Consider the following 24,718-nt stretch of genomic DNA (forward strand, 5'->3'; position numbering starts at 1 on the left):
GATGGATCAGAACGCATCCAATGAGGTCATGAGAAGGAGGTATCAGAAGGCTCAATCTCGGCTCCCTCCGGTTTATGATCCTCGCAACCTCTTCAACACACCCAGTGCAGGGCCTAGCAACCCGCCAGAGATAAATCAGATCACGGCACCCGGGGTGGGAACGCTGGTTCAGCCACCAGTGATGGGGCCTCCCCGTGTGAATACTGCACCGCCTCCATATGTGCCAACACCACCGGGTCATTATTCTAACCCGTTGGAAAACAGGATCGCTGCAGCAGCGCGACTGGCGGCTCTTCCGGTTGAGGGTGACTCCCCAATGGCGGTCGAAACCCGCAGGGTCAGAGAACTTCTTCAAACGGCTTTGGCGCAGCAGGAGGCATATTCATATAGCCGGGACAGGATTCATTCGACCCCTCGACAGGCAATTCGTCAAAACCGGAGTCCGAGTTATAGCAGACACATGGCGTCGGCGACCGGCTCAAGCAACGTCCGGCGCCATGAATTTCCTGGGGGGCCTGGCCTGGCGCATAATGGAGCCTTTAATGCGGTAGATCAAGATAGAGCGCGTCAGGAAGCTGAGCAGGCGGCTCAGATGACGGCTTACCTGCCTTTTCCGGTTTACCTGACGGCTTCTATTGAGGCGGGCATGGCTACAAGAGCCGGAGGTGTCCCTTGCCTGGTGCCGGCTCTCCGTAACGAACGTCTGCCCAAAGATTTCAAAGGACCTAGGAAGGTACCTAATTACACGGCTGATTTACAGCCCGGAGCATGGATTGAGAGCTACGAGATGGCTATGGAGTTGCTGGAGTTCAGGGAAGCGGCAATGGCCAAATACTTCACCATGATGTTGGATGGGACTGCCCGCACTTGGTTGAAGGGACTGCCACCCAATTCCATCGGGTCATGGGCAGAGCTAAAAGCCCGGTTCATCCAAAACTTCAAAGATACATGTAGGCAATCTATGTCAATTGTGGATTTGACTAACTGCAAACAGCAAGAAGGCGAGTCTACAACCCATTGGGTACGCCGGGTCAAAGAGATAATACATTCGTTTGATAAGATGGATGCCGGCTCTGCGGTCTTGATGTTGGAGCAAAATTGTCGTTTTGCGCCCCTGAAGATGAAGCTTGGGCGGCTCAAGCGCGATTGCAACGATATGAGTACGCTGATGGCGGCTCTGGTCAAGTACGCTGACTCTGATAGTACCAAGGATCCCGCGTCTGATGAGGAAAAGACAGGGAAGGGAAAGAAGAATGGCAACGGCAAGGGCCCTCAGTATAACCCGGTGAACCAGGGAAGTAATAAGCGTAAGGCTGATGGCAGTATGGAATTTGTGGCCAACACCAATGCGCAAGGTAACAACCACCGACGTAAGGGGAGACCACCTCCCCGATCCGCCGGATCAGGCCCGACGCTTGAGCAATTGTTGAATGAGCCCTGTCCAAGGCACGGTTTTAGGGAGAAGCCAGCCACTCATCTATGGAAAGACTGCGCAATCATGAAGGCTTTCAAAAATTCCAACACTTTCAATGGCAACAATGGGCAGGGCGGCGGCTCAGGCGGCGGCGGCTTTCATGGCCCGGGCGGCGGTTCAAATTCCAATTTTCAGAATTTTCAAGGTAATCAAGGGGGGTTCAACCAGCAATCTGGCCAGGGAAATCAGCAGCAGCAGGGGGATATCAGACCAATCCAAAGCAGCTCAACAGCGGATAGTATCATGTGTTTACTACCAGTTTGTGCAAGCGAGACCAGAAGCTTCATAAAAGGGTTGTGAACGTTGTTGAGCCGGCGGTTCCACGTTACTTGCGATGGTCTGAGCAACCTATTGTATGGAGTAGGGAGGATCACCCTCCCCGGGTTGATAATCCGGGTCACTTGGCTTTGGTGGTGGCTCCTCAGGTTGGTGGGTATAAATTTACTAAGGTGCTCATGGATGGGGGCAGCAGCATCAACATCCTCTATTATGAGACCTTCCGTCGTATGGGATTAACCGATAAAAACCTCAGCCAGTCCAACACTGTTTTCCACGGCGTGGTGCCTGGTAAGTCGGCGTATCCAGTTGGTAAGATCGAGCTGGAAGTAGCCTTTGGAGATGAGTACAACTCTAGGGCGGAAAAACTGACTTTTGAGGTGGTCAAGATCAGAAGCCCGTACCATGCTCTATTTGGGCGGCCGGCTTACGCCAAGTTCATGGCACGGCCATGTTATGTATATTTGCAGCTCAAGATGCCGGGTCACAACGGGACCATTACGGTTCATGGCAGCCGAAAAGTAGCTTTGGAGTGCGAGGAAGGTGACGTTGCTTACGCTGAATCTATTTGTGCGACAGAGGAGTTGAAGTTTTATAAGGATAATGTTGACCCAGCAGATATGACGTCTCTGAAAAAGCCAACCACGGAGCATGAGCCGGTAATGAAATTTAAGTCGGCCGATGAGACTAAGCTTGTTGACTTTGTTCCAGGTGACTCATCTAAGCAGTTCAGCATCAGCGCCAATCTGGATCCTAAATAGGAAGGCGCGCTCATCGAGTTCATCCGTGAGAACCGGGACATCTTTGCATGGAAACCTTCTGACATGCCGGGTGTACCGAGAGAGCTTGCTGAGCACACTCTTAACATTGATCCAAAATTTAAGCCAGTCAGGCAATTCCTCTGGCGGTTTAATGAGGAGAGGCGGAAGGCCATTGGTGAGGAAGTAGCTCGGCTCTTGGCGGCCGGGTTCATTGTGGAAGTCTTTCATCCAGAATGGTTAGCTAACCCGGTGCTCGTACTCAAAAAGAACGGCACCTGGCGTATGTGTGTGGATTATACGGATTTAAACAAGGCTTGTCCAGCTGATCCTTTTGCTCTCCCTCGTATTGATCAAATTATTGATGCTACGGCGGGTTGTCGTGAGCGTTTGAGTTTTTTGGATGCGTACTCTGGTTACCATCAGATCAAAATGGTTGTTAAGGACCAAGAGAAGACGGCGTTCATTGCTCCCTTTGGAGCTTTCTGTTATGTGTCTATGCCTTTTGGGCTCAAGAGTGCACAGGCGACTTACCAGCGTTGCGTGCAGAATTGTCTTCATAATCAGATTGGGCGCAACGTTCATGCCTATGTGGATGATATTGTGGTCAAATCCAGAGAGAAGGAGACCTTGATAGATGATCTGAGAGAGACCTTTGATAATCTCCGGGGCTACAAGATGATGCTTAACCCGGCCAAGTGTGTTTTTGGTGTTCCTGCAGGCAAGCTCTTGGGTTTTCTGGTTTCTCACAGAGGCATTGAAGCTAACCCAGAGAAGATTAAGGCAATCACCTCTCTGGCTAAGCCGGCGTGCATAAATGACGTCCAGCGTCTGGCGGGTCGCATCGCTGCTTTGAGTCGATTTATAAGCCGGTTGGTCGAAAAGGCCATACCACTGTATCAGATGATGAAGAAAACAGATGACTTTGTCTGGAGTGATGCTGCTAATGCTACTTTTGAGGATTTGAAAAGACAGTTAGCTGAGCCGCCAGTCCTTGCTGCTCCTGTCGATAAGGAGCCCTTATTGTTGTATGTAGCCGCTAACACACGAGCCGTCAGTGTGGCCGTCGTGGTGGAGCGCAAGGAGGCGGGTAAGGAACATCCGGTTCAGCGGCCGGTTTACTACGTCAGCGAAGTACTCATTGAGTCCAAGCAACGGTATCCACATTGGCAGAAGCTTGTTTATGGGGTGTTCATGGCAAGCCGGAAACTTAAGCATTATTTCCAGGGCCACCCCATCATTGTGGTTAGTTCTGCTCCTTTAGGAGATATCATCCAAAACAGAGAAGCCATCGGAAGAGTTGCTAAGTGGGCCATTGAACTTGGGCCTCATGATTTAAAGTATGTGCCACGTACTGCTATCAAATCTCAAGCATTGGTAGACTTCATCAACGACTGGACAGAACTGCAGATGCCTGAGGAGAGGCCAGATAACACATACTAGACTATTCACTTTGACGGGTCCAGGCAGTTGGAGGGCTTGGGGGCTGGAGTCGTTTTAGCTTCCCCTCGAGGTGACAAATTTTGTTATGTGCTATGGTTGATGTTTCCCTGTACTAACAATGCAGCTGAGTATGAGGCCTTGCTCCATGGTCTTCGGATGGCTAAGGAGATGAGCTTAAGCCGGGTGAGATGCTTTGGCGACTCAGATTTGGTGGCTCAACAGGTATCAGGCAAGTGGGATTCCAAGGACCCCCTCATGGCGGCTTATCGCTGTGAAGTTGATGCCATCGCCGGGCATTTTCAGGGTTATCAAGTGGAGCACATTGACCGCAGAAAGAACGAGGCGGCTGATGCCTTAAGCCGGCTGGGCTCTCAGCGTAAGCCGGTGCCACCTAATACTTTCTTGGATTTTCTGCATAACCCTTCTGTCAAGTTGCCTACAGAGGAAGACTTGGTTGTTCCTGACTCAGAAGCACAGTTGGTGGCGGCTCTTCACGTTATCCCAGATTGGACAGTGCCATACTTGGCTTACATGACCCGGGGAGACTTGCCTGAGGATGAAACTTTGGCCAGACAGATAACCCGGCGGTCTAAGTCAATGATAATTATCAATGGCGACCTGCATCATCGCAGTGTTACTGGGGCTTTTCAGCGTTGTGTTTCCCCTGAGGAGGGTCAAGAAATTTTACGAGAGGTTCACGAGGGGGATTGTGGCCATCATGCCGGCTCGAAATCCCTTGTGGCGAAGGCTTTTCGTCATGGTTTTTATTGGCTGACGGCTCACGCTGACGCAGAGGACCTAGTCAATAAATGTGACGGTTGTCAGAAGTTCTCAAGACGTGCTCACGTGCCGGCTCAAGAGTTGAGGATGATTCCAATCACTTGGCCGTTTGCAGTCTGGGGGCTTGATATGGTTGGGCCTTTCAAAAGGTCCAAGGATAAGAAGACCCACCTCTTGGTGGCGGTGGACAAGTTCACAAAGTGGGTTGAGGCAGAACCAGTTAGTAAGTGTGACGCAGCCACGGCGGTTCAGTTCATGAAAAAGGTGATATTTCGCTTTGGTTTTCCACACAGCATTATAACTGACAATGGTACCAATCTGTCTAAAGGCGCCATGGAAGAATTTTGCCAACGAGAGCATATTCGGCTTGATGTTTCATCAGTAGCTCACCCCCAATCCAATGGTCAAGCTGAGAGAGCCAATCAGGAAATCTTGAAGGGCATCAAGCCCCGGCTTTTGGTCCCTTTGCAACGGACGCCGGGTTGTTGGGTGGAGGAGTTACCCTCTGTGTTATGGAGCATCAATACTACTCCTAACAGGTCTACGGGTTACACGCCTTTCTTCATGGTTTACGGAGCTGAGGCGGTTCTCCCTAGCGACATCCGTCATGACTCGCCTCGAGTGGCGGCTTATGTCGAGGCGGACAATGAGCAAGCGCGTCAAGATGCTCTTGACTTGCTGGACGAACAGCATGACGTAGCAGCAGCTCACTCAGCGATTTACCAACAAGACCTGCGCCGCTATCACAGCCGTCGGGTTAAGTCCAGGACCTTTCAGGAAGGTGATTTGGTGCTCCGGCTCATCCAGGATCAGACAGATGCACACAAGCTATCCCCACCTTGGGAAGGGCCCTTTGTGGTCAGCAAGAACTTGCACAACGGGTCATACTACCTCATCGATATTCGAGAGCACAAAGATTCACGTAAGTCGGAGGAGGAGACCCGCCGACCGTGGAATATAGCTCAGCTTCGGCCTTATTACACCTGAGCCACCGGCTCTCATAATGTACATATTTCTATAGACATGTATATATTATGATGAATAATAAAGCAGGACCTCTGTCCTTTTTTCCCCTCCAAAGGTAAATGTGTCATTGTTATTTTCATTATGATATCACATGATCACTTGGAGGCTGATCCGGCTTATGATCGTATTCGAATCTAGCCGTTAAATATATGATCACTTGGGGGCTTCCTGTTCAAACATAGGTCGTATCCGAACCAAAGAGAACATAGCTGTCGGTACCCACTTGATTGGCATATTGCCGAGCTCACTGGGGAGTTTCTTGATCATATTTGAATCATAGCTCAACCCCCTTTGGGAACCGACGTGGATCGTATTCGAATCAGCGTCGTTAAACAACTCTCAAGATCATTTGGGGGCTTCCTGTTCAAACATAGGTCGTATTCGAACCAAAGAGAACATAGCTGTCGATACCCTCTTGATCGACAACGCCAAAGCCACTGGGGGCTATATGATCGTATTCGAATCTTAGCTTAACCCCTTTGGGACGGTTCTCTGGTCGTATTCGAATCAGAAGCCTCAAAATTTTTGAAGTCTCTTTGTTGCAAACAAGTTCTTTTGATTATATCTAAATTGTTCAAGGGTGGTTTCTACTCCGCCGGCTTAACTTTGGTCAATAAAGTTGATCGCACATGATAAGCATCATGTTACATAGTGGGGTTTTTACTCATTATTCGGATCACATAAACCGGAGGTGTACTTGAAGGATCACAGGTATGCTGTTATGGTTGTCTCAAGGATATAATGGAGGACCGGTTTGTTATGATTCCGGGTTATATGTAAAGTGTATGACTCTCCATGCGGTAAGCCGCCAAGGGACTTGTGATTTGTTTTTCTATGCAGGACAATTAAAGACAGCTCTTTAAACATAAGGAAAATAGAGGATCAAGCATAACCCGGAAGAATATAAAAGGGCAGCTTAAACAATGTTGAGCGCTACACACGTGCGCAATGGCACGACAAAATTAAGTGTTTGTCCTACTCTATTACATGACTCCCCGAGTCCAAAAGGTGAGGCATCGTCTTTTAAGACATAACCATGAGCCGCCTGCGAGATCAAGGGCGTTGTTGGCCTGAGGTTTCCGGGTCATCCCTCTCCGCTCCTCCGGCTGTTTCCATGACCTGGAAGGTTGATGATTTCCAGTCAATGCCACTCGAGGCTTCAAATTGAGCCTCATCATCAATTAACCCGGCCGGGTCAACTTCAGGGGCGAAGGTATGCTTACGAGTTGGAGGAATCAGGCTGACTGCTTCATAGCGTGATGTTGGGATTCTCTGATTCTCCGCGTCATAGCCCGGTTGATATTTGGTAAGATCTGTGTCATTGCCAATCAAAGTGGCCACAGGGCGTACGCTCTTCACACAAGCGGTGAAGTCCTTCTGGTCAAAGGGGGTGCCGTCTTCCTTCAAGCTGGGATACCCAAGGGCGATGTTGGGGTCTAGCTCCGGTAGAAACGCCTTGGCCCGGCTCAGAGCGGCTATAGCTCTGGCTCTTGCAGAAGCCCGTCTCAACTCTTGGAAGCGTTGAGGAAGTACGGCAAGTTGCCTGAGTACATCCGCCAGGTGAGTGGGAACTTCATTTGACAGAGCCACAACGGCTAAGGCACGTTGTGACCCGGTGTAAAGTTGCTCTACCAAGGTATAAACCGCCTTCAATTTTTTCAGCACGTTTTGATTAAGATTGGAGCTCCTGGGGCCTGCATTGCAAAGACAGGTAAGCTGATGACAATTGAGATGCTCTTTGGAAAAGATGTAAACTAGCTAAACACTTATAAAGTAACTTACCAAAGATTGCGGAGACCATCTGAGAAACATGGTGTATTAAGCCGGATAGCTCGGCGGCTATTTCAGCAAGAGTGGCCTCCGCTTGTTCGGCCCGGCTGAGCAAAGCCGCCTTTTCATCCGCCCAAGCTTTTCTCTCTGCTTCAAATTTCTTCTTCAGTTTCTCTTGAGCAGATACACTGATTTCAAACTTGGAGTTGGCTTTTTGGGTTTCATTTTCTTGAGTCTTCAGGCGGTTCTTTAAATCAGAGACCTTCGATTCAAATTCCTTGACAGCGGCCTGTATAAATTCCGGGTCACAGTTAGGGTGATTATAATATAACATTAAGTCCCAAGCACTTTTCAAGCAAAGGCACTTGGCACTTGGGGGCTAATGTATGCTGAAGAGCTCTATTTACAGTGGCGGTTCATGCAAATAAGTCCCAAGCACTTTGCAAGCAAAGGTACTTGGCACTTGGGGGCTAATGCATATTGCTGTTCAACTACTTGATTAAAACAAGGTAAGGACCGGTTTAGATATGCTGATTAAACCGGACCTTGAGTGCTATCAGGTAAGCCGTTTTTCTTGCAGTGATTACTAAGCCGGTATTAAGTCTACAACATATTTTTATCATAAGTAATAGACTTGGGGGCTGGCATGGTAAGTATAACTATGGAGTAAGAAAGAGAGTTGTACCTCAGATTTTTGCTGTATTTGTTTCACCATGTCAATCTCCAGATCCCGGCTGTTGTGCACTTGATTCACATAGCCAGAGACAATATCTTCAATGCTCAGATGAGCATAATCAGTGATGGCCAGCTTGGCCCGGCGGCGCTCCAGAAGTTCTTCCTTGGCAGAGCACTTGGCCAGCACGGTAGGTCGTCCCGGTTCGACAAACTCAGTCCGGGTGATCTCAACATCCGGATCATCTGGATGAGCCGGGTTGGGAATCTCCGGGTTCTCCATAGCTTGTTCAGCAGATGGAGCAGTGGTGGCATCAGGAGATGGTACAGCCAGCGGTTCATCAGCAGAGGCATCAGGAGCAGTCGTTCTGAGTTTCGGCTCAGCCAGGACCGGCTCTTCGGCCGGCTTATTTTTCTTCGCCCTTTTGCTGGGTTTCACTTGTACACTGCAAGTCAAAGGGTTAGTGCAAAAACATGAGTAAGATAAGCACAAAATAAACTGATCATCATTACCCGGGAGCGGTTTTGAAAGCCGGCAAGCTGGACTGCATTGAGTCGCCGGAGGAAGGCGAAGTTCCCTAGTAGTTTGAGTCAGAAGAATTGAGTGGTTGACGAGTGGCGCCCGCCAAAGGATACAAAGAATATAAGTCGGAGATAACCTCAGTCCGGCGCTTCTTTGATGCTTCGGGTAAGCCGGAGGAGAGGTCTGCATCTTTGCTAGTCCGGGTCTGCCTCCGACTCTCATAAATATGTCGCTTCAAAAGAAATTGAGGATCCTGATAAGCTAAAGGATGTGAAAATCCTACTTTCCGGGTTACTCTTCGGACTTTCTGTCTCGGCAAAGGCTCGGAGTCGGAGGAAATTATAGTTACCTCTTCATTCACTTCATGACTCGTTCCGGTGTCCTCCTGCTGATAATCCGTGTCAATAAGATGGTTAAAAAAGGAGCCTAAAGAGTCAAGAGCTACCTCTGACTCGGAGGTGTCTTCCAGACGAAGCAGGTCCGAGGCGCTAGGTTTATTCCCCTTCTTATGGGGAGCGGCTTTCCTGGCGGCTTTCTTAACTTTTCTGGCTTTCTTGGCAGCTTCGTGGTCATACTTGACCTTCCAGAATTTATCATTAGCCTGTAAAATACAACAAAGGTTAGTGAGTTAAGACAAAATCGTTAAAATGGAAGGAGAAGTATTCGGGTCAATGGTTTACCGCTGGAGCCAGGTTAGTCTTGCAGAAAGGGCTTAAGCCCATTCTCCCACAATCTGCCAGGCTCTCGTTTAGAAGCGACTTGGTTGTATCATCAATGACGTCCTCAGGTAAGTTGTCTGGACTGTGTCGAAGAGGATCATCCTTCTGGCCCGTGTAATCACACATCAAGCCGGGGCGGCGGCTTAAAGGAATCACCCGCCAGGCAACCCAGACCCGGACCAGATCAATGCCATTTAAGCCGTTCCCCAGAAGAGCTTTGATTTTGTTGATGGTGGGAGTAAGTGGTTGACGTCCAGCTTGAGATAATTTGTCTGGCAAGGGGTGATTTGACTCCAGACGCAGGGCGCGAAAGCCGGGCAGAGGGTTCTCGTCAGCCGGAGAAGTGTCTTGGCAGTAGAACCATGTCTGGTTCCAATCTTTCGGGTGGCTTGGCGGCTCAGCATAAGGGAAGAGACAATCTCTCCGTCGTTGGATTGAGATTCCACCGAGTTCCAAGCTAGGCCCGTTGGCACATTCATTCTGGCGGTTCAGGTAAAATAACTCCCTAAAGAGCAGCAAGCTGGGTTCTTCTCCGAGGTACACCTCACAGAACACTTGGAAGTTGCAGATGTTTGACACGGAATTGGATCCGATGTCTTGAGGTCACAGATCAAAAAAGTGCAGGACATCTCTGAAGAATTTTGAGCTGGGAGGAGCAAAGCCCCGGTTCATGTGATCAGTAAATATGACAACTTCCCCATCCTTGGGTTGAGGCCTCTCTTCTGACGGGTCAGGAGCACAATAGGACATGACCTCTTTCTTTGGCAGATAACCCGTTTTCACGAAATCAGCTAAGATGTTGTCGGTGACATTGGATCTAATCGTTGCATGTGATGGGTGCTTTGGGAGCCTTAGGCGGCATTGTGAAAGATGGAAGCCTATGACAAAATAAAATTTCCGGTTCAAATTTAAGCCGGAGGAAAATTTCAGCTCAGTATTCAAGATGGCGGCTTATGAAAGGGCCTAATGATATATGGCTAATTGTGTCAGGTTATTTAAGCCGCCGTGGATATCATGAGCAATTAAGTTATTTAACTCTATTATGAATGATCCGGAAATTTCACAAAGCATGGCCTCTTTTAAGCCGGCGATATGAGCCGCCATGGCTAACAGATGCAGTTTTTGCCTAAGTGTTGCACAAACAAGTTCCACAGATTGCAGGGATTATTTTGGATCAAACGATCGTCCAGAAAAGAAAAATTTCTAGACCTAAAAACTGGTACAGAGAAGTTCGAGAGCTCTAAATGAGGTCTTTTTGCAAGCAAAAGGGATCTGCTAGTATTGAAAATGGGTGTGAAACGACTACCGCCGAAGTTATGCACTACTCTTAGATCAAAGGAGGCCGTTGTGGAAGAACTGCGAAGGAATCGCGAGGAACCACGAAGAACACAGAAGAACTCGCGAACCCTAATGCAGATCTAATATATGGGACGGCGAGGACTTACTGGTGCTGATGAGCAGCGGAGGTGCGCCGCGATTCTCTGGTCAAGACAGGTCAATGCAGCGGCCTTGGTTGGTGCAGACGGGATGCGCGGCGGTCTGCGGAGCTCGGGCTCTGAAGTGTCGAGAGGAGGAAGACGATGGAAAGGGAAGAATGACGAAGACCTGAGGGCCGGGCCTACTTATAAGGGACGGCTGATGAATGGGCGCGAGAAATGAGGAGGCTGAAGACATGATTATCCAGCTGCAAAGACGCCTCGGTTTTCGGGACAGTTATTAAGATAAGGATCCGTTGAGATACGTTGAGTAAAACGTGCATTAATGGCAGATGACGTCACGGCGGGTTACCAAGAATCCAGAAGATGACGTCACGGCGGGTTATAGCCTTTGCGCAAACAGAGGCCAGAAGATCTTTCCTTAAGGTATTGAAGATTGACATGAACCGGTTCAAATCAATCTGGGGCCTAATGTTGGGAATATAACTACTGGAGTCACCCGCCCAGGAGGGGCCGGGTTATGTTCTGACGATCATCACATGAAGCCCAATATCAAGCTTGAGGATGGCGGTTCAGTTATGGGCCTAAGACCTAGAGGCGGCTTAAGACCCGTAGTGATAAACCGCCGTTAAGGCATGACTTGTAGTGTAAGGCAAGAATAGTTAAGAGTCCGAGCCGGACACTGTTTATAAGCCAGCCGGGACTCTGAGAGCCCCTGGGCGTTAACCTCTCTATATAAAGGGACGACCCAGCGGCGGTTCAGGAGAGGGAAGATCAGATCGATAGCCAGGCATAGCGGTTTAGCTCCCTGGTCATCGAAACCCTAAGTAATTCCACCTCAACTGGAGTAGGCTTTTACCTTCACCGTAAGGGGCCGAACCAGTATAATCCTCGTGTCCTTTGTCCCGTTTAACCCCTTTAAGCTTCCTAGTTGCGATGGCTCCACGACTAAGTCCTTGCACGAGGACATCTGTCGTGACAATTCCCTGACTGCTGCTACTGCTGATTGCCCTGATGATTATAGCCACTTTGATTACCCTGATTACTTTGATTGTTATGTCCACCCTGATTGCCATGGAATCCTGAACCGGAATTTCCTCCGCCTGAACCGCCTCCTGATCCATGATCATACCGGAAAGGGTCAGAATTTTTGAACTCTTGCATGATGTAACAATCTTTCCAGAGGTGTGTGGATGGTTCCTCCTTCGTCCCATGCTTTGGACAGGGCTGGTTTAACAGATACGACAAATGGTCCGGGTTAGGATTTGGCATTACATTGCGCCGGGGCGGTTTTACCCTTACGTCGCTGGCCCTTGTCATGTGTATTAGTGTTAGCCACAAAGTCTAAACCGTGGTCCGCTTTACGCTTGCCACCGTTTCCATGACCCGCCGGGTTGTGGTGCTGCCCCTTGGCGTTGCCGCTCTTCTTTCCCTTCCCTGTCTTATCATCGTCAGACTCGGGATCCTTGGTACTATCAGAGTCGGCATACTTCACTAGTGCAGCCATGAGGGTTCCCATGTCATTACAATGACGTTTAAGCCGTCCCAACTTCAACTTCAATGGTTCAAACCGGCAATTGCCTTCCAATGTTAAAACTGCGGTGTCAGCGTTGATGCGGTCTGATGAATGCAAAATCTCCGAAACCCGGCGCACCCAATGGGTTGTTGACTCTCCTTCCTCCTGGACACAGGCAGCTAGGTCCACAATTGACATGGGCTGCTTGCATGTATCCTTGAAATTATGAATAAACCGGGCTCTCAACTCGGCCCATGACCTGATAGAATTAGCCGGTAAGCTCTTTAGCCAAGTGCGTGCCGTTCCTTCTAGCATCATGGTGAAGTACTTCGCACATGCCGCATCATCCACGTTCAGCATCTCCATGGCCATCTCATAGCTTTCGACCCATGTTTCAGGGGATAAATCAGCGGTGTAATTCGGCACCTTGCGCGGGCCCTTGAAATCTTTGGGCAGGCGCACATTGCGCAACGCCGGGACAAGACATGGCACTCCCAAGGAACTAGAGGTAACTCCTAGTTCCACCGATGTGGTTGGACGAACCGGAGTAAGCTGACGGGCCTCGTGCTGCGCCGCTAACTCGGCCTCTCTGCATGCCCGAGCCCAGTCCACCACCTCCTGAGCATCACCGGCACCACCCGCCGGGTTATGGCCACGGGGCGGATCACGGTTCCGCCCATTGCTTGATACTGCCGGTTCATCCATACGCCTGCTGTAACTCCGGCTTGGACGGGGAGTGGAATGAACCCGATCACGACTATATGAATAAGCCTCCTGTTGAATCAAGGCTGTCTGAAGAAGCTCCTTAACCCGACGCGTCTCGACCGCTGCTGGAGAATCGCCTTCGATTGGGATGGCCGCCAGCTGTGAAGTGGCAGCGGCAATGTTTCCCATTGGGTTAGAATAATGACCCGGTGGTGTGGGGACATGAGGTACCACAATGTTGTTCTGACGAGGCGGATCCACAAAACGTGGCTGAACCGGCGCCCCTGCTCCGGGTGCCTCTGCCCGGTTTACCACCAGCGGATTACTGGTTCCTGCTCCTGTGGTGTTAAAGAGATTTCTAGCGTCATAAACCGGCGGCAGGCGAGATCGGTGCCTCCTCTTCAGGAGTTCGTTCGACGCACTCTGCTCCAGCATAATCCAGTAAGCTTGTGCATCCAAAGCGGCCCGCTCCGCGGCTATCCTGGTATCCTCAGCTGCTAAGTCGGCTTTTGCCTGGGTGATCTGATCTTTCACTTTCGCGATTTCCGCATTGTGTGTATCCTGATCCGCCGGGTTAACCTCCGCCATCAGCGTTGTCAACATATCAAACAAATCAGATAGAACCTGAGCCGGCGGTCGCACAGGGCCTCCTGCCCCAGCCGCTGCCGCCGCTGCTGATCCGGAAATCATCGCCGCTGCGGTCGAAGAGTGGAGCGCTGGTTGCGTGTCGGCCATGAAGATCGCCACCCGGCTTGGCAGATCAGAGGGGTCCGGAATACTATCGCCATTGGAACAGCCCCCAATCCGGCCATCTTGTAACTGATATAACGACTTGGTCTCTCAAGTCGATGACTCGTCGCCGGAATAAACGACGGTCTCACCACTAGATTCCGATCTATCCTCAGATTCCCCTCCATGGATAACTCCCACGAAGGCATGCTTCCTGATAGGCTTGACCCGGGCAGATCTCGCACGTTGAGCCGTTTCGACGAGGTCGGTGCAGATGTCCGGCTCAGGGCCCGGTTCGCCGATCTTGCCAATGAAAACGTGTATGGCACCAAAGGGGACCCGATACCCGTACTCGATTGAGTCGGCCTCGGGGCCCCAGCCTGCATCGTCGATGTAGAGTTTGCCGCGACGACTCTTGGTCATCCGGCCCACAGCGTAACCCTTGAGTCCTTCGAAGTTGCCCTCCAAGAACTTGAAACCATCGTGCGATAGCCCCACGGTGGGCGCCAACTGTCGTGGTTTTGTCACGGCAGATGTCCTAGAGAAAGGACTTAGTCGTGGAGCCATCGCTATGGGTTAGCTTGAAGGGGTTAAAGCGGACAAGGGACGCAAGAGAGTTTTATACTAGTTCGGCCCCTTACGATGAAGGTAAAAGCTTACGTCTAGTTGTGATGGAATTGATGGGGTTTCGATGACCAGGGAGCGAATACGCTTTGCCTGAGTCTCGAGTTGTTGTCTGTTGTCCTTGAACCGCCGTCGGGTCGTTCCCTTATATACATGGGTTGACGCCCGTCGGTTTACAGACTCCGAGGCCGGCTCATAATCGTGTCCGGCTCGGTCTCTGCTACACATATCTTACAACACAAGTTTACATCTCAATGCCGGTTTGTGTCTACATGCCTTAAACCGGCTTGGGGCCCTGGGCCTTCATGAAGCGTCACCGTCTGTCTTCATGGGCTTCAGATATAGATGAACTACTTATGAAGTTAACCCGGTCTCTCCTGGTCGGTTTACGCCCAGTGGTAATATCCCCAACAGCCGGGGAGCGCGAACGCCGAGGCGCTCTCCTCAGCGGCGCGCTGCGCCTGGGATTCCTCGGCCAGGATGACCCGAGAGAGGACGGTGTCGAAGGGCAGCTCCTGGTCGCCAAGCACAACCCGGATGGTGTCGAGGCGCTTGTCGAGGCCGTGAAGAAACTGGGTGCGAAGATCCACCTTGAAGAAGGCGTGCTCGATGTCGGCGAGGCCGTCAGTGAGGAGTTTCATGCGCCGCGCGTACTCGGCGACGGAAAGATCTCCCTGCTTGAGGTTGCGGTACTGCCGGTTAAGAAACATGAACCGGGCAACACGGTTGGCGAGGAAGAAATCCTTGATCTTATGCCAGAGGGCATAGGTGTTGGTGGCGCCAACGACGTGATCCACCATGGAGTCGGCGAGCGTGGCGTACATCCAGAGGACAACGTGGGCATCCAGCTTGAGGTAGGCGGCATCGGCGTTAGGAGGAGGAGGATGGTCGATGAGGAACTTGACGTCGTGGCGAATGAGGACCATGATGAAGAAGGATTTCCATTTGTGGTAGTTGTGATCCGCGGGGTTGAGGAGAAACTTGATGTGGTTGGATATGTGATCGTTGTAGATGGAGAGGCGGGGAGCAGAGGGCGGTGGCGCCGTAGGGGCGGAGGAGAAAAGGGGCGCAAAGTGTGATCCGGCGGCGGCGGAGGTGCTGCTGAAGGGGGAGGGCGTTGTACCGAAGACGAACGGTGGAGAGGAAGTGGAGGAAGAGGCCGGGGTGGTGAAGGCGGCAAGCGCCGTGGAGGAGAGAGAGCCCGGCGAGGTGACGGAGTCCATGGCGGCGGCGGACGGGGAGGAGTCGGTGCCGGCCATGAGGAGAACCTGGAAGCAGCTGATACCAAGTTGGAAAGATATTTCCTTGATTTATTTGCGGATCACAGTACAGAGTATATATCGAGGAGAACTGCACGTCCTATACAAGTGGCACTCGTGCCCGACGTGGCCTCCTGATCCTATAAACATGGTATGAGTACATAATGTTTATATGAGTACAGACTTTTTCTAACAGAGGAAGAGGTAGGCGGCTGCCTCGGGAAGACGCGAACTTTGGAGAGAGAGATGCGAGTAACTGCACGCATGCATGCGGTCGACTGGAAAGCAGGGGCATAACTGAAAACAGAAGCCAGAAAAAGCCAATGCGCAGAACATGGTATGAGTACATAACGTTTACATGAGTACAGACTTTTTCTAACAGAGGAAGAGGTAGGCGGCTGCCTCGGGAAGACGCGAACTTTGGAGAGAGAGATGCGAGTAACTGCACGCATGCATGCGGTCGAGTGGAAAGCAGGGGCATAACTGAAAACAGAAACCAGAAAAAGCCAATGCGCAGAGCATTGCGGGAAAAACTGATATTTTCAGAACCAAACGTTGGCTTATAGATGACACGGCGAGATGTTATAGCCAGCAACGAGCTATATTATTAACCATGCTCTAAGTGTATAAAAAAAACGTCAGTCAATTTTCCATGTACAGACTCCCACTCACACCGTGGCCCCGCCGCCCCCTACCAGGCTAGCTGGTTATTATTCCCGCGTTGTCTACGGCCGTAGATATACATATCTCATAGGATTGAAACAATGCGATATATCTTCACAGTTGGATGTCTAAGTAGTTGTGGAACTGTGCACACATTTATCCCTTTTAAACACGTCCGACTCTTGTTGGCTAAGCAGTATGGGACTAAATTGATCGGTTGTGTGGAAAGCTTAGCAGGGAACAAAAAAACTTAGTTAAATGGCGATAACATGATTCAAACCAGGGCCGATTGGTGCTAGCCTCGCATTCACGACCAGTAGAACTAGTCCAAAGTTGTGACTTACTACGGAATCAATTTCATAAATACTGAAGATTTCGTCGTCATCAACCTCCAGCCGCTGCTGTCGCAAATGTCCCCAGTCCCCAGCAGGAACTTTCACGCCACCTTAGACAAGTGAACGATTCTTCAATTCCCTGGAGCCTTGAAGTAGTTACGTAGCTCAATTTTGAGAAAGACATCAATCAATTAGGAGGCGCTTTCGAAAATAGCCTCAAAATCTCTATCAATTTGAGGCACTCTTCAAAAATGCCTTCAAAGCTCTATACGTCCGAGGCGTTTTCCAAAAGTGTCTCCAAAGCTCATACATTCCGAGGCGTTTTCCAAAAATGCCTTCAGTTAAAGATGAATTTAAGGCAAACTCTTCAAAATGCCTCCTTAAACACGAATTTGAGGCATTTAGAGAAAATGCCCTTACCAAAGCGCCTTTAATTAGCGACCGTGTTGTAGTGGTGGTCCGTTTGGTAAGCTACCTACAAAAATTGCAATCAATGATAAACGATGTGCAATAATTAGGATACATCTAGACGTGCCCTACACAGACCCTAACTCTTAATATGGTTGAACTAATATTCTAAAAAAAATATGGTTGAACTAATTAGATGTCCAACAAACTAAAGAGAAGAAACCGGTGCCCGGCCGGCCATGGCCTGAAACATGCCACTCAAACCGGCAACGGGGCGTAATGGAATGTGCAAATGCCAAATGCTCTTTCTCTGTTGAGCCGCAGGCAGGCAGGTGCCGAACGCCGGGCGATCGCGAAGATGGATGATGGAACAGGCACCCACCAGCGAAGCCGAAGGTCGCCGTCATGCACGGTGGCGCGACCACCGAATTGTATTTCCTCGTGACTCGGCGGCCGCAACGCGTGTGTGCGTACGTGGGCCTCCAGACACGGGAAGGGACGTGCGTACGTACGTGCCGATCGTACCACGGTGGGCGGGTGGGGGTCCCGTGCCGCCGCCGCCACCACCACGCACTCACCAAGGTGGATCGACGGGACGCGGGTCACGAGTTCACATGTGCAACAACTCCGGCGGAGGAGATCGAGTATCATAGCAGAGGCCGGCAGCGACAGACCGCCCTGAAAGCGGGAGCACGCGCGCGCGCGCACGGACGTCGCCCTCCATCTCCCCTTTTAATCCGTCCATCTCGCCCTCGCCGTCGACAGTGGACTCACGAGCGTGCCTTCCGGGAAAGAGCCGGAGTAGTTGGCGTCGACCGGGACGTCTTGGGTAGTACTGGTAGACTAGTAGTACAAGAATATTTCCAGCGGGCTATCGGCGCTGGTGTGCATGCATTACCGGCACGGTGTGAAGATACGCACGGTACGTGGGAGCGCGATGGAGCACGCATGAGATGGGCGTGTGCATGCGCATGCGCCCGCATTTGTTGTTGGTTTCATGTTCCTGTCATCACAACAAGTTTGCCTGCCGCCTGCTCCATTCTCGAAAGAAGTATATCTACATACCATATAGGATTCTGTTTGTTGCAACGTGCTAAATAGAATGAGAGCTGGTCATACGCTGGCTTTCTTTTTCTGGTGAAGTAAGAAGTTTCTTTGTGGCGGGGCCGGTTTCTCGCTAATAAGAGAAGCTGTGATGACATAGTGCAACTCAAACTCACCATCTCATGCATGCACGCCCGTTTCATGCAGCTAACCGTACGTGGAAAAAAAAGATGCGTACGGCGTCCGTGTCCCGCTCGCATGCATGACTGAATGCATTCATTCGTTCGTTCACCCACCACCAGTAGTCCAGCACTGCCGCCCTTCCAAAAGCGCGACACACCAGCTTTAACCCATGAGCGTGAGCGAGCGGATCACGCGAACCTCGCCTCCCAACCAACCACGGGATCAGAGGGACACACTTTCGATCCTTGCTCCCCCTGTCACGCACGCACGCATGCAGCGGCGTCATGCCGTTCCCATTCCCTCTCTCCCGGCGTCGCGGTGCATGACGACGCACACGTCCGTCCCGTGTGCATGGTACGTACGTACTCCGTGGGCGCTTTGCCGCGCGCGCGGGGGTGGGTCGGGAGAGGCCAAGAAGGAGGGAGCCGAAAGCCACCGGGCCGGCGATCGGCCGGTCACGTGGACGCGCCGACGCCGAGGCCGAGCGAGCGACTGCTTTCTTCCTTTCTTTTCTTTGCCCCCGCCCCGATCCATCGAAAGAAAGAGACGCTACGCTGCCTCCTGTCCTGTGCGCCGCGAGGAATGATGATCCACGTGTGTGCGCCGCATCCGCATGCATGCTGGCGCTCCTGCACGACGTCTTGGGCCCGATTTTGTTAGGCAGCCGCAGGCACGGGTGAGCGCTCACGTGCTCTGGCTGCATCCATATCTCGGACGCCTAAAAGTTCGGCGCTCCGTGCATGGCGGCTCGAAGACCACATGAAAAGCGATCGATCGAGGCGCATGCAACACGCGGGTGATCGATCGCGAGTTAACTGGCCGGCTCTGGCTGGAGTCCACAGTACGCCTCGAGGCAGCAAGCAACGGGAAACCAACGTGCGGTTCCTGCAACTGGTGTGGCATATGCATACGCACGTATACGTACGGTGGTGCAATGTGTACAAGACGTGCGTACGCGTACGACGATGCCGTGGTGCACTGCAATCAATGCGGGCCCATACAGCAAGCCGACCGATATCGATCCCTGATTTAATGTGTCCTGTCCATCTGTACGTGTGTGTGAGTAAATCGCACTTACCATCCTACCGATCGTATGCTTTTGGTCCTAATGAAGAGCATCTCTTCTTTTTTTTCAGAAAAACTTTCAATCTATTCATCTTCAATCATGGTAGTACAACAAACACTAGAAATAATAAAAATTACATCCAGATCCGTAGACCACCTAGCGACGACTACAAGCACTGAAGCATCTCTAGCTTTTCCTCTAAATTTTAACTCCTCGAACCACCACCTAAAAATTAACGCCTCGAAATTTGAAAAGCTAAAGGTTCATTAGAATGCTAAAAATCCGATGCTAGGTTTTAAGCATGGCAAATCAAACGTTTCTTACAGCAAATTATGTTGTCACGAGGATGAAAAAATTTCTTTAACAAGCTCGGCAGTTCCTGACAAAAAAAATTTGAACATTGCAAGGATCTGCCATTGTTTGCTAAAGGAAATTTTCATCCTCACGACAACATAATTTGACATCTTGGGAATTCAATTTGCCTGTTAAAAAATCTGAAGTTCGATTGGTAGTGCAATCCTAGGTTTGAAAATCTTTTCGCAACTATTTTCTTCCTTAAACTTAACTCACTGCTTTTTTGGCCAATACATACTATGTTACATTCTTTTGCATTAGAAAATTCACTCTAGAAACACCACATTATTTTTCTGGATTTATTTTAGGCCTTTCAGAGTGATGTGCGTTTAGTGGAAGGAGACGTTCTCGTCGACCATGAAGGCGTCTGTGGCAACTTCGTTAATCTCAAGATGATGTGTCAGCTCAGTCTCTTGGAGATGCTTATAGGGATCCGTGCGTCCGTTCATAGGCGTGAGTGTATAGGCATATGTATGAGCATGTGTCTTTATTGTGTTAAAACACACCACATCCCCCCGCAAAAAACACACACACACACACCACATTATTATAGAAAACATAGAGAAAATAAGGAAAAAAGAAGATCCTTTTAGGCATATCATACACATGCATTATATATTAATACACATGTTGTTTGAATTTTATAGGGTCATCAGAACATAATTTTGACTATTATTATTATCAGAATACACGTGTATGATATTTATATATAGTATTACCACAATGTATAGAAACACATGACGAAGAAACATATTGTTATGAAGCTTCTAATGAATTTCATTTGGAGAATTGTCAGCCATGCTTAATGGTTGCATATGAAATTTGTATGAAAATATTTCTTTTCCTTATCTGTAGTTCCATAAATAACAGGGTTATATTTTTTTCACTTTTTTTGAGTTGTTGACTGTTTTTTGAGGTAGTTTCTGGATGTGACATGAAGTTCATTAAATTCTTTTGTTGAAATTTCCCTCCACTATTAATGGTTTTATACCAAAGTTTGTATGAAAAGTGGAATTCTAATTTTTTTTCTTGTAGTATGTAATACCATATATAATAGTGTTTGCACAACCTCATTGCGCATTCAAAATTTAAAATAAATAAACGGCGCATCCGTATATATGAGGCGAGCAACTTGGCAACATGGGGTTCATACAGCATAAATAAACAAATTAAGAAACGTAGTACATGGGTTAAATCGATGGCTACTAGGATTATGTTAACGCGCTCTGCAGTGAGCATGGATGCCACGAGCATGTGGCTTGAATTGACCAATGGTAACACCGTGCTGCTACGGAAGTAAGGGTTAATTCAACTCCCGACTGAGCTCGATGTACCGACGCTGCCGTGCATGTCCCCTAAGCTACCCAGGGCGAGCCAGGAAGAAGCTTCCGTCTTGTCCTTCTTCTTCGGCGGCGCCTCCTCCTCATGATGCGCGTACGGCGGGACCTCGGGGGCTGGGGCTGGGGCTGGGGCCGGGGCGGCGCCGGCGGATCTGTCCTTGCGCTTCGACAGGAACCGCTGCAGCGACGCCTTCCTCGCGATCGGCATGTCGACGAACGCAGGGGCAGGCGGCTGTACGACAGGCGCTCCCTGCGAGGCCGCGGCGAACCGGATCAGCTCGGCGGCCCTGGCCGGCGTGCAGCCGTCGAGCACCACCACCCTCCCCCCGTAGAAGATCGTCAGCTGCTGCGCCCCGCCCGCCGGATAGCCGGGTTCCTGGACGCCGGACGCCTTGACGTACTGGCTGAGCACGCCGCAGGCCGAGGCGAAGCGGCGCGCCGCGGAGTCAGTCGCCGTCGCCGTCGTGGTCGCCATCGGCGGCATCGTCAGCCGGACGGACGGACGGGCTAGTGGGCGAGGCGAGGCGAGCCGAGACGAGATAGAGGGAGGTTTACGGTGGCGATCAATGGCCTTCGCTAAGCACTCCACCAACAACCGGGGTCGCCGTTGGATCGTGGCCGCCGCGGCCCCCGTGTTATATAGATGGACGCGACAAGAGAGACGAGACGAGGAGTTGGTTGCCATGCAGTTGAGGGAGGGAGGGGCGGTGCGGCGTGGCGTGGCGTGGCGACCCGATGGTGGTTGGGCCGGGACGGGCGGGACGTGATGGAAAACGTGGGCGGTTGGCTGGCTGGCCGGCGCATGCCGCGCGCGAGCGGCACGGCGAGGCGAGGGGAAGGTGGCGGATCAACCGTGCGACGTGCGTGCGCGAATTCGAAAAAGGGCGTCCTCGCGCTGGCGGGCGCGACGACCGGCAACCGTTTCCTCCTATCCGTTTCGGGCCGGACGCATGCACCTCGCAGTAAAAAAACGAGAGGCTGTGATGAGCCGTGCATCGGATGAGTAGCCCGAATCCGTCGATTCACATCGGATGGACGCCAAAGCTACGTGATTAATCGCGTGCCTGCTACGTTTTGGCCTCGTGGGCTGGGTGGTGAAAAATGGAATGGGGTTCCTTGTGCGAATGTATCACGTGCGTTGTGTGCGATGGAAATGCTCAGATCAAGATAAGCGCTGCTTTCATCCGGTTGGTTAATTAGGGGGCCTGCCCCGCTGTTTTTCCTTAACCAAGGATAGCAACCGTCCTAAATAAAAGTGTTCCTTGGAAGAAAGCAAACAAAAACCATGGGAGCCACATGACTGTTTTGGCTTTGTGCCACGTGCATCACTTCTTTCCTCCCATCCCAGGAATCAACTCGTGAAGCCTCATGAACTCCCTCAAAAATACTCATGGAGCTTATCCGCACAAAGAAAATTAAAAAAAAAACACACACATGGAGCCGAAGCCTACGCCGCAGGTAGCCGAACACGGCCGAACCCGCTCATGCACTTTAGGCGAGGCGTCACCTACACAGCACATTGTTAGTTTCCGGCACGAGCTATTTCCCCTTCCTCTCACGAACCAGAAAATCACAGCCCGCGACGCGCTGAAACACTGTCTCCATAGTGAATCCGCACGATTCTTCTCCATTTCTTCATCTGAATCTCCCCGCGTTCGAGCGTCCGACGCGCCCCGCGGCCGGCCGGTAGCCCGAAGGAGCAGATAGGCTGCCCCCCGTACGTTCGGCGAGGCTACGGCAAAGCTAACTTGTGCCGCTGTCCGTCCGTCGACTCTCTGGGCCGAACCGTACATACATACCATCGACCGAGTTGGACGCGGTTCCCTTTGGCTGGCTAGCTAGCTAGCTTTCGGTAAAGAAACTTACTAGAAAGTACAGGTGAGGACACGGCGGAAGCAACCACTCCTCTCCACGCGAGCTTTAGCTAATCTAACTGATCCTTCCTGTGCGTGCATGATTAGTCGCGGGACGTCTTATCTTAACATAATGGGCGCAAGCTCATCTACGCGACGTAGGACAAATAGGATAGTACGATGCGGCCAAACCGATCCCATTTGTCTATGCAGGCATGCTTTGCACCCGGCTGTCGTTGGGGCCATTGTATATCCTACCATATCGTCGAGCGTAGGACGTCGTGCACGCACTCGCCTGCAAGCAGCCCCATCGATTCCCTGTGCATCCCGCGTGGTGTGTTCTCTATTCTGGCTGCCACCGCGACGACTTGTACGCGTCCGTCAACGACAACAAGCTTGGCGTCGCTGGATGCATGCACGAAGCTTCTAGCCCCGTTCTTCGTAGCTTGGCTCATTGCGCGCGTGGTGCATGCAAAGCGGTGTCGACGGGCGGGCCCACGTGTCGACGACGGTACGTGTACATGTGGCGGCGTCGCGGCCGACCTCTGATGATAGTCGGCCGAGTACGTCAAATCGTGCCGCTATTCGCAGGAGAAACGACTTGAGTTCGTTCGTTCGTTCCCATGCAAGTCGGGGTGTGGGGCTGATGGGTTCGATACCCCGCAGCTTTGCGCTGCTTTCACACTTTCTTCGCCGGAAGTACAGTAGAGAATAGCTTGGCGTGCGGTACCTCGCCACCTTTGCACGTCCCATGCATGACATTGGCTCTTTAATTATGCGGTGATGATCGTGCCGATTAATAATTAAACAACGTACTTAGACGACACTTAGTCCTTCTCTTTTGTTGCGAGCATGTGCTCACTTTCGCTAACTTGTCCTGGACTCCTAGGCACTAGCCAGTCACCACCTTTTCTTAAGTGATCGCTTTTAATGGATTATTTTTCAACTCGACCACCTTTTCTAATTGATCGTTCCAAATGATCTTCTTTTTTTGTATTATTTTTCAACTCGAAGTAGCTTTGTCTTTCAATTACTTTTGCATAGTCAAGCAACGCAGCTATACCATGGAAAAGAAAAGGAAGGCAACCCCCGACCGAGGTGGCGAAGAAAAACCACCAGGGAGAGTATGGGGCCCACCAGCAGCCCACGACCCGCGCACACTGCAGGGGCAACCGTGGCCTGGCAAAACCGGCAGCCAAACTTGGAGCATCTCTACCAGACCTCTTATATCCCACCGAACTGTAAAATAATCGTCAGTTTTCAGTTTTGGATGGAATTATTTTGCTTCCTATTTTTTTACCGGACCTTAGCGAAATAGGTGAAATTCGCCATTTTGCAAAATTTTCGAAAAATTCCGGACGAAAAAGGTAAACCAAAATTTGAAATTTGAACGAAAATGACCGAAATTTGTCAATCCTATTGGAATTAGGTAGAACAAGACTATAACAAATAAATTTGTGGCCACGCTCGATGTTGCTGGCGGCGCCGCCGACTCACTGGACGCCCAAGTGCAGCCTCGACCTCATGTGGCCACGATCCACGGCCGCCGTCGACAGGGTCCGCCGCATGCACGGGCGCTGTTACAGCCGCGATCTACAGCCTCCATGGGAAGGAGAAGGAGTGCTTGAGCCTTGAGGAGGGGGGGAGGTGTTGAACGAGGAAGAGGCGAGGTTGCGTTGATTGCTGCGGCTGCAGAAGGGAACGAAGAGAGGAAACGTGAAACTAGGGTTGGGGATGGTTCAGCTTCCGTTTTTATACCATA

The 24,718-nt window shown here is 50.8% G+C and overlaps 1 protein-coding gene across 1 annotated transcript; it reads right to left on the reverse strand.

The window, feature by feature from the left end:
* Window positions 1-20,772: 20,772 nt before the first annotated feature.
* On the reverse strand, window positions 20,773-21,768 carry LOC109753466 (protein TIFY 11a). Its single transcript, XM_020312363.4, has one exon. The coding sequence runs from the start codon at window positions 21,585-21,587 to the stop codon at window positions 21,072-21,074; it is 516 nt and encodes a 171-aa protein (XP_020167952.1). The 5' UTR covers window positions 21,588-21,768; the 3' UTR covers window positions 20,773-21,071.
* Window positions 21,769-24,718: the final 2,950 nt, after the last annotated feature.

Source organism: Aegilops tauschii, chromosome 4, assembly GCF_002575655.3.
Source record: "Aegilops tauschii subsp. strangulata cultivar AL8/78 chromosome 4, Aet v6.0, whole genome shotgun sequence".
Taxonomy (NCBI): domain Eukaryota; kingdom Viridiplantae; phylum Streptophyta; class Magnoliopsida; order Poales; family Poaceae; genus Aegilops; species Aegilops tauschii.

Excerpts from the sequence above, each read along its gene's own strand:
- LOC109753466 (XM_020312363.4), bottom strand. The coding sequence starts at position 21,587 with ATGCCGCCGATGGCGACCACGACGGCGACGGCGACTGACTCCGCGGCG.